At 54.9% G+C, this 14,985-nt stretch overlaps 1 protein-coding gene across 2 annotated transcripts; it reads left to right on the top strand.

Annotated features, from left to right (window-relative positions):
* Window positions 1–6,217: 6,217 nt before the first annotated feature.
* On the top strand, window positions 6,218–14,919 carry DTYMK (deoxythymidylate kinase). Of its 2 annotated transcripts, none has more exons than XM_065917233.1 (5): window positions 6,218–6,378; window positions 7,376–7,484; window positions 10,863–10,953; window positions 12,380–12,505; window positions 14,659–14,919. In XM_065917233.1, exons 1-5 carry the CDS (start codon window positions 6,249–6,251, stop codon window positions 14,767–14,769), a joined length of 567 nt encoding a protein of 188 aa, XP_065773305.1. In that variant the 5' UTR covers window positions 6,218–6,248; the 3' UTR covers window positions 14,770–14,919. The 2 variants fall into 2 exon arrangements, with proteins under 2 accessions (XP_065773305.1, XP_065773304.1); XM_065917232.1 differs by having other exon boundaries at window positions 12,308–12,505.
* The last annotated feature ends 66 nt before the right edge of the window (window positions 14,920–14,985 follow it).

Raw genomic sequence — 14,985 nt, 5'->3', positions numbered from 1 at the left:
TCATTCTGTGTTGTACATTTATGTTACAGTATCAAATGTAATAGTTGCTCTGCCCTAAAAATCAGCTGCTTCTCCCTTCTCCCAACTGGGGAACCCCAGGCAAATGCTAATCCTCTCGCTGTCTCTAGTTCTGCCTTTCTCAGAATGTCATATGGTTGAAATCATAGAATGTGTAGCCCTTTCAGATTAGCTTCTTTCACCTAGTAATATGCATTTTAAGTTTCCTCCAGTCCTTTTCATGGCCGGACAGCTGCTGCTTTTAAAAAAAAAAAAAATCTTCATTTGACTGCCTCAAGTGCTGCAGTACACAGAATCTTCGTTGCATCACGTGGGATCTTTCCCTGCGGTGCACAGACTCCAGTTGTGTCTCTCAGGCTCAGTAGTTGCAGGAGGCAGACTGTTGCTCCACAGCAGGTGGGATCTTACTTCCCTGACCAGGGATTGAACCCAGAACCCTTGTATTGCAAGGCAGATTATCAACCATTGGACCAAAAGGGAAATTGTGCACATCTCTTCTTAACACTAAAGAATATTTCATTGTACCACAGTTTATTCTTCACCTATTGGTTGTGTCCAGGTTCTGTCAATTAGGAATAAAACTGCGATAATCATATATATTCAGGTTTTTGTGTGCACACACTTCAATTCCTTTGGGTAAATACCAAGAACTATAATTGCTGGATCAGAGTATAATGTTTAGCCTTGTAAGAAACTGCCAAACGGTCTTCCAGAATGAGCTGTACCATTTTGTATTTCTACCAGCAATGAGTGAGAGCTCCTGTGGCTGCATATCTTTGCCAGCATTTTGTGTTATTAGTGTTTTGGTTTTGGGCCATACAAAAAGATGTGTAGCGGTATCTCCTTTTATTTCCAATTCTGGAAAGCCTGGCGTGCTGCAGTCCATGGGGTCACAAAGAGTTGCACACGATTTAGCAACTGAACAATGACATGCAGTGTTAGGAACCTTTTCACGTGCATATTGCTGCCTGTATGTCTCTTTGGTGAGGCGTCTGTTCAGATTTTCTGCCCAGTTTTAAAATTGAGCTGTTAGGTTTCTTAACTGGTGAGTCATGCTATCCACTTTTCTACCATTTACATTTTTAACTTAATATTTACATATTTAACTTATATTTACAATATTTAACTTAATATTAACTGGTGAGTAATACTATCCACTTTTCTACCATTTACATTTTTAACTTAATATTTACATATTTAACTTATATTTACAATATTTAACTTAATATTTACATTTTAACTTAATATTAACTTAATAAATTTAATTTAATATTTTAACTTAAAATTACATTTTAACTTAATATTGTTCGCAAATTCTGGCCAGTTCAGTTCAGTTCAATCGCTCAGTCATGTCTGCCTCTTTGCAACCCCGTGAACCACAGCATGCCAGGCCTCCCTGTCTATCACCAACTACCGGAGTTCACCCAAACTCATGTCCATTGAGTCGGCAATACCATCCAACCATCTCATGTTTTACTCAGTTTTATGTCATCCTGGTTACTAGATGTATTTCACTGGGTTACTGTACCATACTTTAACAGGCTGCTTATAGAGGAACAATATTCTGATGGGTTTCCAGTTTCTCATTACCATAAATGTTCTGGTGAACATTTGTTCATATAGTTGTATATATTTGTCTGTTCTAGTTATCTACTGCTACATAATATACTTGTAAACTTAGTCGTTTAAAAGAAACATTTTATTGGAACTCAAAACTTCTATGAGGCAGGCATCCCAGCAAGGCTGAGTTGGGTTATTGCTTTGTTCTGTGCAATATGATAGAGATCTCCAGCGTGACTGGAAGGTAGCATTCAACTGGTACCTGCACCAGAGCACCTAGAGTGTGGCCTCTCCAGCCCAGAGCTTCTAGAGAGTTCTGAGAGGCCCTGGTGGAAGCTGCCAGACTGTGACCTCACCTGGGTCATCCCAAGACAACACCTCACCACATTCTGTTGGTTAAGTGAGCCCCTGGGGCCAACCCAGACTCCAGGGGAGGGGAAAGTAGACCCCCACTTCTCAGTGGGAGGAGTAGCACTGCTGTGGCCGTATTGATCAGCATATTGTCTTCTTAGTTCCTTTAGGATTAATGCTCAGAAAGTGTGTTGCTGACTCAGAGGGCATGTTGTAAGTGCTGGTATTTCTACATGCACTGGCCGAGGGGACAGTTAAACTGACACTCAACTGAGTATGTTTCTACTTCAGTTAACCCTAGATTTCATCAGGCTTTATTATCTTTGCTTAACATGATAGGGGAAAAAAAAGAACCTCAGTGCTCGTGTCCCTTTGATTTTAAGCGCGGCTAAGCAGATTTTCACAATTTGTTGGCTATTTGTAGTTTTTCTCTCGCGGTATGTTCTTTACCATCATCTATGGAGAAATAAAGGGTAGTGGCCTTCACATATCAAAGACACAAGCAGTCTATTTTCTTTCATTCACATAAGAAGACTTTATGAATTCTCTTACAAAGACCATTTTGCTGTTTAGTCGCTAAGTCATGTCCGACCCCTTTGCGATCCCATGGACTGTAGCCCACCAGGCTCCTCTGCCCATGAGATTTCCCAGGCAAGGATACTGGAGTGGGCCACCACTTCTTTCTCCAGGGGATCCTCCCGACCCAGGAATTGAATCCACATCTTCTGCACTGGTGGAAGATTCTTTACCACTAAGCCACCAGGGAAACCCAAAGACCGTTTTAGAAACTGCAAAGATGAGAGATGATTCTCTCACTATTGTAGACTGAAGGAAAAAACTGCACAACCTAAACGTTAAGAATTAAGTTTTATCTGGAGGACTTTCTGAGAGACTGCTTCAAGGAGGTAAGGAAGGAATCAGGATATATGAGAGTTTTTGAGCAAAAACCACATAGTCAAAACATCGAAAGAGTACTATTGATTAACCAGACGTCTCAAGTGAGTCGATTTAACGCTTTTATGTGTATGGGAAGATGCAAATGTAGGCTCCCTGGACTCACTCCTTTGGTGTGCGCCTTAATTCTCTGCGGCCAGGATCCCGCTTCTCAGGGGCAGCTGCAGCCACTGCTGGCTTGACAGCTGCCACATCCTTTGTTGACTGATACGGCAGGCAGCATTTTTCATCCCTGCTTTTTATTTCTGTATGCTCTGGATAAATCTTTGATAACAGATTTCACCCATGGGACTACTGACATTCGGCCCAGTAGGCCTGTTCTGGGGGGGCTCTCCTGTGCTTGTCGGGGGCAAGCAGCACCCTGGGCCTCTCGCACTGGCTGCTGTCAGACCCGCACCCCAAGTCATGAGGGTCAGAATGTCCCCCACCTGAGAGCCCGTGCCTGAGGGTAAGGCTAAGCTACTCTAACAGAGAAACCCACCCAACTCAGTAGCACAGAAAAGACGGAACTTTACTTCTTCTGGAACAGTCCAGGCGGCAGGCAGCCATGTTCCACAGGGTCACTCAGGGCACCCGGACTCCTCCCACTGTGGCATCTGCCCTCAAAGGGCCTTGCCATTGTCTTCCCAGTCAAGGCTAGAAACGCGAAGACAGGGCTGGGGGCAGAGGCAGAGGCGCTGGGGGCAGAGGCAGAGGCGCAGTCTGCCGTGTGAAGGAGACACAGCACGGCGCCTGCGGTTCCCGGGCAGGGACTTAGCCACCGAGCCATGTCTGCTTGCGGGCAGGGCTGGGAGGTGGCGTCCCATGGGGCAGTGGTGCGCCCAGCGCATCTCCTTCTGCAAGTACGTGAGTGCTGCAGCCTGAATGGCCCCCCTCAGAATTCACAGGCTGAATCCCTGAACCCGCAGTGTGACTGTGTTTGAGCAATAATGGAGAGAGAAACCAGACCTCTCTGCAGTTGTGCAGCAGGAAGGCCATGTGGGGACCCAGTGAGAAAGTGGTCATCTGCGTGCAACCCAGAGGGAGACATCAGCCCTCCTGGCACCTCGAACTTGGCCCCCCAGAACTGTGAGGAAAATGTGCTGTTTTTTGTGGCATTTTGTTCTTGCAACCCAGCTGAGACAGGGAGAGGTTTTGATGGACAGCAGTGAAGACTGACTGATTCCTGGGATGGAAGGTGCATCACTAAGCAACAGGTATGGTCAGGGCTATAAGGCCTCTACTTAATGGAAAGTCTCAAACTCACAAAAGCAGAGAGAACCTAACAGACTCCATGTGCCCATGGGCCAGTTTCAGCAATTACCAACTTCCGTTCACCTGCCTCCATGCAGACGCAGGCCTGGCACCTCAGCTGGGATCTCCTGCACAAAGCAGATGCACTTGTGCCCACCTGTCAGGCCTCCCTGGTGGACCTGCACTGCTCAGGGCCGACTGTGCTGAAAAACAGCCTCGAGACTTGTCAGCGCAGCAGAGAACAGAGGAACTGGACATACAGATGCCCAGGCTCTCCTACTCGTGTGTCAGGGATGCGAGGTCAGGACCAGATGCATGGAGGTACTGCAGTCACCCTGTGGCTGAAGGACAAGCTAAGAGAACTGGTGAGTTGCTGACCCAGCATCCGAGATCACTAGCAGCAGAAACAGTTCTTGGCTGCCTAACTCTGGACTCTGTTATGTGAGATAACTAGCTATCCGGATGATTTAAGCCAGTGAGGCTGGCATTCTGGCTGTTGGTGTTCAGTCGCTGAGTGCTGCTTCCTTTAGCTAAGTAAGAAATTTCACTCTACGTTTGCTAGTTCAGTATTTCCTGCTATTAAAAGGGCATCCACGGCTCCCCAGCATGCAGGGACAGGCCAGCCAGGCTGCCCCCATTTCCATGGGTGACCAGGAAGGCTGAGCTGTCACAAGCTGAGGTACCGCTCATGTTCCTGCCTGTCAGCTTGGTGATGTGATAGAAGGCTGTCCAACCTCAGGAGGGTCCCTACTGTAAGTCTTTCATCCTTTTGAAGACAAGGAAATGAAAGTTTCAGAACAAAACAAGTTAATCAAAGGCAATACTGTGCTATTAGTGTATCAGTGACCTCTTGTAGATTGTACTGCAGTAACAAAATACCCCAAAGTCGCGGTGGACTCAGCTCACAGTTGTTTATTTCTGGCTGGTGCTCCCTGTCAGCGGCACTGGTGTAGCTTGTCTGTGTTCATTCCAGGATCCAGGGTGAAAAAGCAGCCCTAATTGTGCACGTGTGGTTCTCAGACTGGGGACTGGAAGTTGGGGGGTGGGGGGGTTACCTGCACAACAGTTTTCTTCCTGAAAGTGAGCTCCGGTTACTCTACAAGCTCAGCATCAAGGAAGGAAGCCTTGGAAGTAACAATCTACCACCCTTCCAGGATCCACAACCTAATCAAGTAAGGGCCCATCAGGAAAACGGAAAGCTACCACAGGTGTTCTTGGGTCACAGCGAAATCAGGGGCTTGCACAAGTGAGGTGGGGGCGGAGAGCCAGGCCAACTGTTGCCACGACCTCAGCCCCAACATGAGGTGGACCGTCTGGAGCTCGCGGGGTCCGCGGCCACCCCAGCCCCCGAGAGCTCTCGGCCGCCTCTCGTCTGGGGAGCTTGCGCTTCTCGAGGACTCCCTGGAGAGCAGCCCTCAAGTCCACGGCCACATTTCTGGCCGTCTCCGGAGTTGTCCGCGGCCAATTCGAGCGTTCCAGAGTAAGTTCTGGGAAATGCGGCTCCCAGCAGGTAACGGGCCTGACGCTGCTGTCCGCACCAAACTCCTAGGCTGAGGTCGGTCCCCCTCATGAGAATGCCTGGGGACGAGCCGTCGAAGGCGACGAAGCCCTTAAGGCAGGACCGCTAGACGGGAAGGCAGTGTTCGCGTCCAAAGGACGACAGCCGTCAACCTGACGGAGCGCTTCCGGGCGCCGAGCCGCTCGCCCTCAAGATTCCCGCCGTCGAGGAGTGGGCAACGGGAAGGCCCCAAGGCTGCAGCCGCGCTTTCGCAGGAAGAGCAGACACCCCCGCCAACGACAGCGGCCCGCGCAGAATACTGCGCGCCGACATTCTCGCCCGGAAGAGGCGGTGCGACAAAGGCACTCCCAGGCCAGTCGCGCCGCTTCCGCCGTACTAGTCCCAGCCAATCCGGGCACGCCGGCCCGTGTTAGCCAATCCCGGCGCGCGCCGCGCACGCCGGTCCACGTGAGCCAATTCCGGCGCGCGCCGCGGACGCCGGCCCATGTAAACCAATCCCCGTGCGCGCCGCGGACGCCGGCCCGCATGAGCCAATCCCCGTGCGCGCCGCGGACGACCACGGCCAATGGGCGGTCCGGGCGGTCCGGAGCGGTGGTGGCGGGAAGACGCGGCGATGGCGGGCCGGCGTGGCGCGCTCATCGTGTTGGAGGGCGTGGACCGCGCGGGGAAAAGCACCCAGAGCCGCAAGCTGGTGGACGCGCTGTGCGCCGAGGGCCACCGCGCCGAGCTGCTGCGCTTCCCTGGTGGGCGCGGCGGCCGGGCGAGCGCGGGGTTCCAGCGGGCCGGGGATGGGGGGCGACCCGGGGACTCTCCGGGCCCTGAGGGTGGGAAGCGAAGGCCTCTTGGGCCGGGCCCGCCCTCGTAGGTCCGCGGGTCGGGGCTCAGGGCCCGGGCCCTTGTGGCCCGTGAGCTTCAGCCGGACACGTCTGTGGTAATTAACGCGCGGCTGACGTGCGGTCAGTCAGGTCCTGTGTTTGGTGAGTCTCAATATGTGTACAGACCAGAAGGCGTCTTCACAGCCAGACTAATGACAGTCACCCCCAGAAGTTTTCTGGTGCTGCTTTGTAACCCAAGTCTCCGATTTGTTTTGGGGTTCCTCCGCCCGCCCACCCTTGAGTGTTTACGTTTTGACTGGTTTTGTGTCATACTTTTAACGTAAAACATTGGTCTTGAAAACGCTTGTAAGAATATCATCAATACTTAGGTATTCAAGAGAAGTTCAGGGTTTACAAACCAACGGTGACAGCAGTGGAGGGAAAATGCTTCCTTGAATATTTATTGTTCTATAAGCCAGACAGTCTACAAATCTTATACAGTTGACCCTTGAATGACACAGGTATGAACCACTCGGGTCCACACACACACCTTTTTTCAATAAACACACAGTACTACACAGTCCTGGGTTGGTGGACTTCAGGAACGGAGAACCTCGGATACTATGGGCCAGCTGCAGCACTTAAAAATCCTTTTGGTGTCAAGGCAGGTCCTGGACCCAGTCTCCCTTGGTTGGCACTGCCTCTGATTGCTGCTTCCTATATGAGTTCCCGCCTCCTAAAGCTTTGTTTATCCCAGTGTCTACACACTGCTGCCCTTCCTCAGGTAAAGGTGTAAGCTTGTCCAAAGTTGTTGTAAAATAAAGTACAAAGTTAGACTTGGGTCAGGGCCAGAAGTTCTGCACAAACTCTTAATGTCCATGGCGAGCCTGATCTCATTTTCTGTGTTTTTTCTCTCTTGTTTTAGAAAGATCAACTGAAATTGGCAAGCTGCTCAGCTCCTACTTGGAAAAGAAAAGTGAGGTGGAGGATCACTCGGTGCACCTGCTCTTCTCTGCGAACCGCTGGGAACACGTGTAAACACCTTGGCCCTGCCACCCTCCCTGCTCTGTACTTCCCCTGTGACTCAGTGTGGCTCTTGTTTCTGAGTGGCTGAGAGTCACGCTGGAGGCTGTACCTTTACACGTTCTTTTATTCACAGATCCCCAAAGCTCTAGTTAATACCCCCCACCCCACTCCTTTTGTGACGTTAGGTCGTTTCAAGTGCACAGAAAAGCTGATGCAGACATACAGAGCGTCCCTAGCTCGTCCGCCCACACCCGGAGTCTCTCTTAGTTGTGTCTTGAATGAACCAGTGTGACACGTCACTCAGGGAGGCTGACAGTTGATGTTGGGGTTTGCCCTCTTCCGCCCCCTCTTGTACATCACCTTGGTGGGATCCCTCTTTACCCAGCACAGTTGTTGACAGCCGGTGGGGCACTCTCCCAGGTGCTTCTGTTCTCATCTGCACACGTGTGTGTCAGTAACACGTGTGTCCCGGGAGGTGTTCTGACACGAATAAAAGGGGTCCTTGTGGACAGATCACCTCACGGCGTGCTTCCTAACTGCCTCGCGATCTGCGTTTCGCTCTCCTCTCAGTTCCTGCGGCCTGCTGTCCAGAAAGGCTGCTCCACCATGGATGGAACGATACCTGCTGGTGGGTGCGCGAGTGGCTGTGCCTGGCACCCTCCCACAAGCAGGCTGGCACTGCTCCCTCTGGCCTTGGCTGAGCCAGGGTCTTGTCTGGAAAGGCCTACCCCCTCCACATGTTAGATGAAAAGGAGACCACATTTATTTGTTTGTTCTTAATTTATTTTTTGGTTGCACTCAGGCTTGTGGGATCTTAGTTCCCCAGCCGGGGATTGAACCTGTGCCCTCTAGGTGGAAGTGCAGAGTCTTAACCATCTCGCTTCATTGGCATCACCAGGGAAGTCCCAGTGAGGCCATACTTATAATCTTTAGCACATCTAAGGTTCTTCGACCTGGGTGTTCTGATTTTGGTTTTTGTGGGTTAGTAGAAAACAACGTCAGGTCAGTTTAGATTGAGAGACAGGACTGCTCCCCTCAGCCCTGGCCTTGTCCAGGCGTCCGGCCTGTGCGCCGCAGTCTGTTCTGCCACAATTCCCCTTCAGGTCACCCCGGCCACTCCCATCAGATCAATTTTTCTGACCCACGGAAGTCCTTGGCTGACAGGTTGGATTCTGGGCCACTGTCTGGCACCGTCGTTAGCCAGCTGCGTGACCTCAGTCTCTCCTGGCGTCTCAGCCAGAGCTTCCTGGGCAGTGCCGTGGGCAGAGCGCCCCTTGCCTGCAGTGCTGTGTTCTGCTAATGCCTCCACTTCCTCCCCGTCTGTCAGAACCTGCTGGTCCTCCAGGGCCGTCCAAGGATTTATTACTAGCAGTGAGCGTTCTCTCGCTTTCCGTAGCAGTTCAGCAGCACCTTCCCAAGCCTCGCTTTTAACAACATGCTGTCACATTTGTCTTACCCTTGCTCTCTTTTTAAAGATCTCGGGCTGTTAGTGAAATGCTGGGTTTGTGTTTCCTCCCGAGTGGATCTGGGCTTGCACTTTGGCCACGCTACCACAGAAGTGACGTGGGTCCTCTCGAGGCCAGGAGTCCCCATGCAAGCCCACTGAGGCATCACTGGTGGTCTCCCCTGACTTCTCAGTGAGAGGACTGCTGGCTCCGCTCTTCCACTAAGTGGCTTCTTCCTGTCAAGAATACTGTGTAAAAACTCTTGTCAAGCTGACCGCTGGGTTAGCAGTGGCACTACTGGTAAAGAACCCTTCTGCCGCTGCAGGAGAAATAAGAGACTCAGGTTCGATCCCTGGGTCAGGAGGATCCCCTGGAGGAGGAAACAGCAATCCACTGCAGTATTCTTGCCTGGAGAATCCCATGGACAGCGCAGCCTGGAAGGCTGCAGGCCCTGGGGTCACAGAGTCGGACACGGCTGAGTGGCGTAGCACACAGTAGCCCTGTCTGAGGTGGTTACTGTTTCTCTGATGTCTTCATTCCTCCTACATGGACCAGCTAGGTTCTGTGTAAAGACCTTTCCTGCTCTGCTGTCTGTCCGTCCACCATCAGCGTGGACTCAGTGGGGCATCCACCTCTGCTGTTCGTTGTTTGCTTGTCAGGTTGTCCCAGACAGGGCCTGCAGGACCCCTTGAGGCTGGCCTCTCCGCCCCTCTGACGGGTCTGGCTTCCCGCGCCTTCTGCGGTAGCTGAGACCGGTTGCTGTCCTCTTGGTGAGAGAGGTGTTTAGCAGCCGACCTCTGCTCTGGGGTGCACGCTCACGTTGCGCACGTCTGCCTGATACCGACTCTCCCGTCCGGCGCCTTGGGCTCTGCTGGGCTCTGCTCACTTGCTGCGTCCTGCCTGCCATGGGGTGGTTTCAGAACCGCCACCTTCATCTGCGTTCAGCCTGGTCGAGCTCGAGGTGGCTGCAGTTCAGTGGTTAGAGCAGGACACAGGGTCTGTGTGCACATGTCTCAGACGTGCTTTTCCCTCTTGATGTGTTTTCCTTTGGGATCCGGGTAAGTTCATTTAACTTTGTGTATAATTTGGGGTTTTTTTCTCCCTGTTGTTGACCTCAGTTTTTGAATACATGAGACATGAAATGGTTCTAAGAGTCAGAGTCATAGAAAGCTCGCTGCCGTCCACTGTGGGTGAGCAGCCCCCTTGGTTTCTGAGGTCGGCGGGTGCCTGTTGTCTCGGTTCACCTTCCGCCCAGCACGGAGGTCCCACCTGTGCGCTCTGCTTGGCCTGGTCAGCGACACGTCGGGGGCGTCCTGTGCTTGGCCGTGGGCTCCCTGCCTGCGGGCTCCAGAGGTTGTGAGTGTCAGCAGTGTGCACTCAGGAGCGATGCTGCGGTGAGGGGCCCTCTCCCTGTTCGAGGCCTCCCCAGCCCATCTCTGGCGCCGGGCATCAGCGGGCCGTGCTGCTGGCGATGGTGCAGCCTTTGTACCCGTCTTCCTGAAACCCCAGGCCCCCTGTGGAGAACGTCCTCGGCCCCTGCTGTCCACGGCCGGGCTCCCAGGAGGGGACACAAGCATCTGTCGTCCCCTCCAGGCCGCGCCCACCCTTGCCTCCCCTTGTTCCAGCTTCTCCCTTCCCGGCAGGGCCTGGCCCCTATGCCTGACGGCCAAGCTGCCCCTGCGCCTCTGCCAGCAGCGGCTGTGTTCATGCCCCTGGTGGACTTGCCTTTCTGTGCCTGGCGTTGCTGGGCTGCCCACGTGGCATCTTGGGGAGAAGACCCAGACCTTTGGGGTGTGAAAGCCCGGCCACACGTGGCCGTCTGGGTGCGGCCCTGCACCCACTTGGTGTCTGAGCTGCACTGTGTCTTCAGGACGCTTTGAGCCTGAGACTCGGGAGCCGTGACGCTGGGACCGGGGCTCACAGGCTTTCCCTCTCTTGTAGGCCGTTAATGAAGGAGAAGTTGAGCCAGGGCGTCACCCTGGTTGTGGACAGATACGCCTTCTCCGGGGTCGCCTTCACCAGCGCCAAGGAGGTGAGTGCCACTCAGCCCGGTGTGTAGTTTGCTCCCCTTTTGGGCTCTCTGACCCCCTGTTCTCCTGGTCACTCGGACAGGACGAGCAGCCTCTTCTGTAGCTGCGGGTTGTCCACACAGATACAACTGCAGTTTTAACTCAGCCGACACATTTCACATCAGTCACGCAGGGGGTCAGTGAGCAGACCCATTTCATCCGGCGTCTTGTTTTCAGGAGAGACGGTGAGAGTATCTGGGGTGCTGTTCTCCCGAACCCCCACTCCAGGGAGCTGCTGTGTCACAGGTGCAACGGCCTGTGTGACCGCACGGCGCTTTGTCCTGCCTCTTATTTAGGATGTTCAGACATACCCCAGCAGAGAAAGGGCACCCCCAACTCCAGCACCCGCCTCAGCGCGCTCATCTCTGTGACCCGCCAGGCATGGCGTCCACCCCCGTGAGCTCCTCGGTGCACATCCCCAGGAGAGCTTTACACACCCTCGTTCCAAGCCCGGCGAGTGGGCAGCCATCCCTGAAAGTCCCCAGTCAGTGCCCAGATGCTGTCTGTTCACCTTAGGTTTTTACAGTTAGATTGAACCAGGGTTTGGCTAATTAAGGTCCATTCTTGAAATGTCCCTTGACGTTCCATATGTGGGTTTCTACTTCTCTTTCCTTCTATTTAAACATTTAAGTTTATGTTTGCAAGGCTCCTGTCGAGGCATGGTGTCTTACAACGGTCTCTGATTATGGTTAATTCACAAAAGGTTGCAGAATGCTGACCCTTTAATTCTGCCTGTTTTCCGGCACAAGCAGCTGGACCCTCCTTTAGGAGAGCCCTCTCGAGGTTCTTGCCCCTCGGCTCCGTTTGTGAACGTCTCATGGGCTCGGGAAGGGTGGACAGGTGCCCTCTGCCTGTGCTCGGGGCTCTGAGCCCACAGTTAGCTTCTAACCCTCAGGCTTTAGTGTGGCCGCGGGTCACGCACTGCCTGGGTTTTCCTCCAGAATGGAAACACTGCTCCTAGAATTGTGAGGGTGAATGAGAGGGGATGTGCCACAGAGGGCATGCGGGGCACTGGCGAGGGTCTCCAGGGCTGTGGGTCTCCCCCTCCTCGGGACGGGGGGCCATCCTGGCCTGGCTGCTGCAGCCCCGTGGACTGGCTGCCGTTTGGCTGGAGGGTGTGGGGTCCTGGGCCCGGGGCGTCCTGTGGACGGAATACAGTCTCAAGAGAGAAACCACATGAGGCCTAAAGGACACCCGCTGTCGTGTGAGAATTCTCCCCACACGTCCCATCTCCCTCTCCCCCATCTTGGTGAATCTGGAACCAGAAATGAGACCACGTTACGCTGGTTCCCTCTCAGGGTGGTTCTTTGTCCCCAGAATTTCTCCCTGGACTGGTGTAAGCAGCCGGACGTGGGCCTCCCCAAGCCCGACCTGGTCGTCTTCCTGCAGCTGCAGCTCGCGGAGGCGGCGGTGCGGGGCGAGTTTGGCCGCGAGCGCTACGAGAGTGGCCCCTTCCAGCAGCGCGCCCTGCAGCGCTTCCAGCAGCTCCTGGCAGACCCAAGTCTGCCCTGGAAGGTGAGTGCCAGCTGGGCCCTGGGGCTGGCGTGGGAGGAGCCGCTGCCAAGCCAGGGGAGTCGGGGCTGCAGTGCCGCAGCTTGCGCGTACCTGGGGCCAACGAGGGGCCTCCCATGCCCTGAGCACGGTTCCAGCCCTGGGCCGCCCATTGCCCCAGCCGCCACCTCCTGCATGGTCCCCACGGCCTCAGGGCACTTCCAGTCCAGGCCGGCTCCAACCTCCCTGCAGGTGGCATCCGTGGACGTGACGGGCCGCACGCCTGCCAGTTGGGCTCATGCATCTCCCTGCCCTTGGTCCGTGCCTCCCGACTGCCCTGCTGAGTGGTATGGCCAGGGCTCCCTGTGCAGGTTTAAAGCACACACCTGACCGTGCCGTGTGTCTCAGGGTGCTCAGGGCTGGAGGGAAGGGCGTGCTTTTCCCCAGGCAGAGGCTGCAGTGTGGGGCCTCAACTGCCCTGCCCTCTGCTGGCTGGTTCTATCAGCTACTGAATGCCAGAGTTCTCTCTTTTTCTGGTTTCCTTCATTTCCTTTTTTTTTTTTTTTCAATTTGTTCTCACCAATTTTTAATTTTTTACCACGCCCTGTGGCATGAGGGGTCTTAGTTCCCCAACCAGGGGTGGAACTCAGCCCCTTGCAGTAGAAGGCAGAGCCTTAACCACCGGACCACCAAGGAAGTCCCTCTCTGGTTTTCTTTTTAAGTAGTTCTACGTGGTGTAGATTATCCGTGATTCATACTGCGTTTCAGCGTGTGCTGGGAACAAAACAGGAAACCACAGCATCGGGAGCAGGGAAGGGAGGGACCGTGGGCTGCCTTTCTGCCAAGCTGTCTTCTCAGCTGGGTTCCCAGAGCTCTAGGAGCTTCGCTGATGTTCCTCATTAGGGCAGGTCCCCTCATAGGAGTCTTGGCTCCTGTTGATCTGAAAGTTTACTTTAGTTTTTTTGACATCTTTAAAGCAGTAACAGACTTAGAGAAAAGTTTTAAGTCTAACAAGGAACTCTTCCGGGGACCGTTTGACAATAAGTTTCAGTACCTGACGCCGTCCTGTGTGGACCTGGGTCGTTCACACGGGTCCTCTCCCGCGGCCCGGATGCCAGGTCCCCCCGCTGAGGTTTGTAAGCACGGACGTGGTGCCCGGCTCGTGGCTGCTCTCCTGCCTCTGAGCGTCTCAGCCTCGGTGTTTCTGAAGGCCCCGCAGGTTCCTCGTGGCTGAGCCTTAGCTTGACTTCGTGCGTGGAGTCAGCTTGTCGCCTCTGCTGGGTGGTTGCTGCCGTGTCATGGGGCATCTGCCTTCAGCATGTCCGTTCCAGCCGTGCTCGCCTGCACCTCAGTCAGGTGGTTCACGGTGACGTCCCTCTGCGTTCCTCTGAGGAGGGGCTTTGAGACCACGTGAAACCCCAGCGCCCACAGACTGGTGTGCAGGGCTCACTCAGCAGCAACCTGCCTTCCTCACTGTCCGAGGCCCACGCTGCCCGGGTCTGCCTCTGGGAGGCCCCTTCACGCTGGCCCCTTTCTGGTCCCGTGTGTCCTGGTCTCGGCTCATCCTGGGCCTCCCTGGCCCGGTGTCTGCAGTGGCCCCGGTTCCGTTCTGTGGAGAGGCCTGCGGGGCACATGCATGCGTTCACGCGGGAGCGGCTGGGACCGCTGCCTCTGAGGCCCACGTGGGGGTTGCAGTTGTCTGAGGGCCTCTGTTCCTGAGGCTTGTCCAGAGTTTGCTGCCCGCCCCGCGGCTGCCGAGAGGCTCTTGATGCGCCCAGGGCTGAGCCTTGGCAAAGGAGGGGCCCCGGGCATGCCCGCCCTGTGTGCCCAGTACGTGGCCCTCTCTTAGGTGGAGAGCAGTTCCTTGTGGGCTGGCTCCCTTGTGACCAAGGGTCCCGTGCCGTTCACCTGGGCGGCAGGGTCTCAGCAGCGGGGCTGCAGGTGGGGAGCAGCGGACGCAGAGCTGCCTGGGGCTCCGGGCAGTGCAGGCGCAGCCATGGAGGGGGCTCGTGCTGCCCTCACCACATCCGCTGCTGGCACCAGGCCACGGGGCTGCCACAGAGCGCGGAGCGGCTCGGTCCCCCGGCGAGGCTGGGGGGTGAGGAGCCGAAGCCGTGCCCCCTGGACTAGCCCATGCACTGCCAACGTTAACGCCTTGTGTCCCCTACCCCGCACAGATGGTCAACGCCTCCAGAAGCATCGAGGACGTCCACCGGGAGATCCGCGCGCTGTCTGAGGACGCCATCCGGGCCGCCGCGTACAGGCCCCTGGGGCAGCTGTGGACGTAGGAGGCCAGCCACCTGTGCCCCAGAGACGCTCGTAAATCACTGTGCTTCCCTCACTGAGGTCCGACAGCTGCGTCCAGCGGTCCCACTGGGGTCGCTGAGACTCTAAGCATGTCCTCAGACGTCATCAATAAAGACAAGATGGCGATGGTGGTGGCGGCTGGGGGCCCGGTGTGGTGCAGCGTCCTTGCCTGGAGCCCCTGTGTTGTCGGCCTGGCC

Source organism: Muntiacus reevesi, chromosome 1 (assembly GCF_963930625.1).
Source record: "Muntiacus reevesi chromosome 1, mMunRee1.1, whole genome shotgun sequence".
NCBI classification, from domain to species: domain Eukaryota; kingdom Metazoa; phylum Chordata; class Mammalia; order Artiodactyla; family Cervidae; genus Muntiacus; species Muntiacus reevesi.
The sequence above is the reverse complement of the archived record's forward strand: the minus strand, read 5'-3'. Positions and strand labels throughout refer to the sequence as shown.

What these genes read in the sequence shown, in the direction of transcription:
- DTYMK (XM_065917232.1), top strand. Translation starts at nt 6,249, where the DNA reads ATGGCGGGCCGGCGTGGCGCGCTCATCGTGTTGGAGGGCGTGGACCGC. An exon ending in CGAGCTGCTGCGCTTCCCTG is followed by an intron (nt 6,379 to 7,375) that starts GTGGGCGCGGCG and finishes CTCTTGTTTTAG; the next exon opens with AAAGATCAACTGAAATTGGC. An exon ending in GCGAACCGCTGGGAACACGT is followed by an intron (nt 7,485 to 10,862) that starts GTAAACACCTTG and finishes CCTCTCTTGTAG; the next exon opens with GCCGTTAATGAAGGAGAAGT.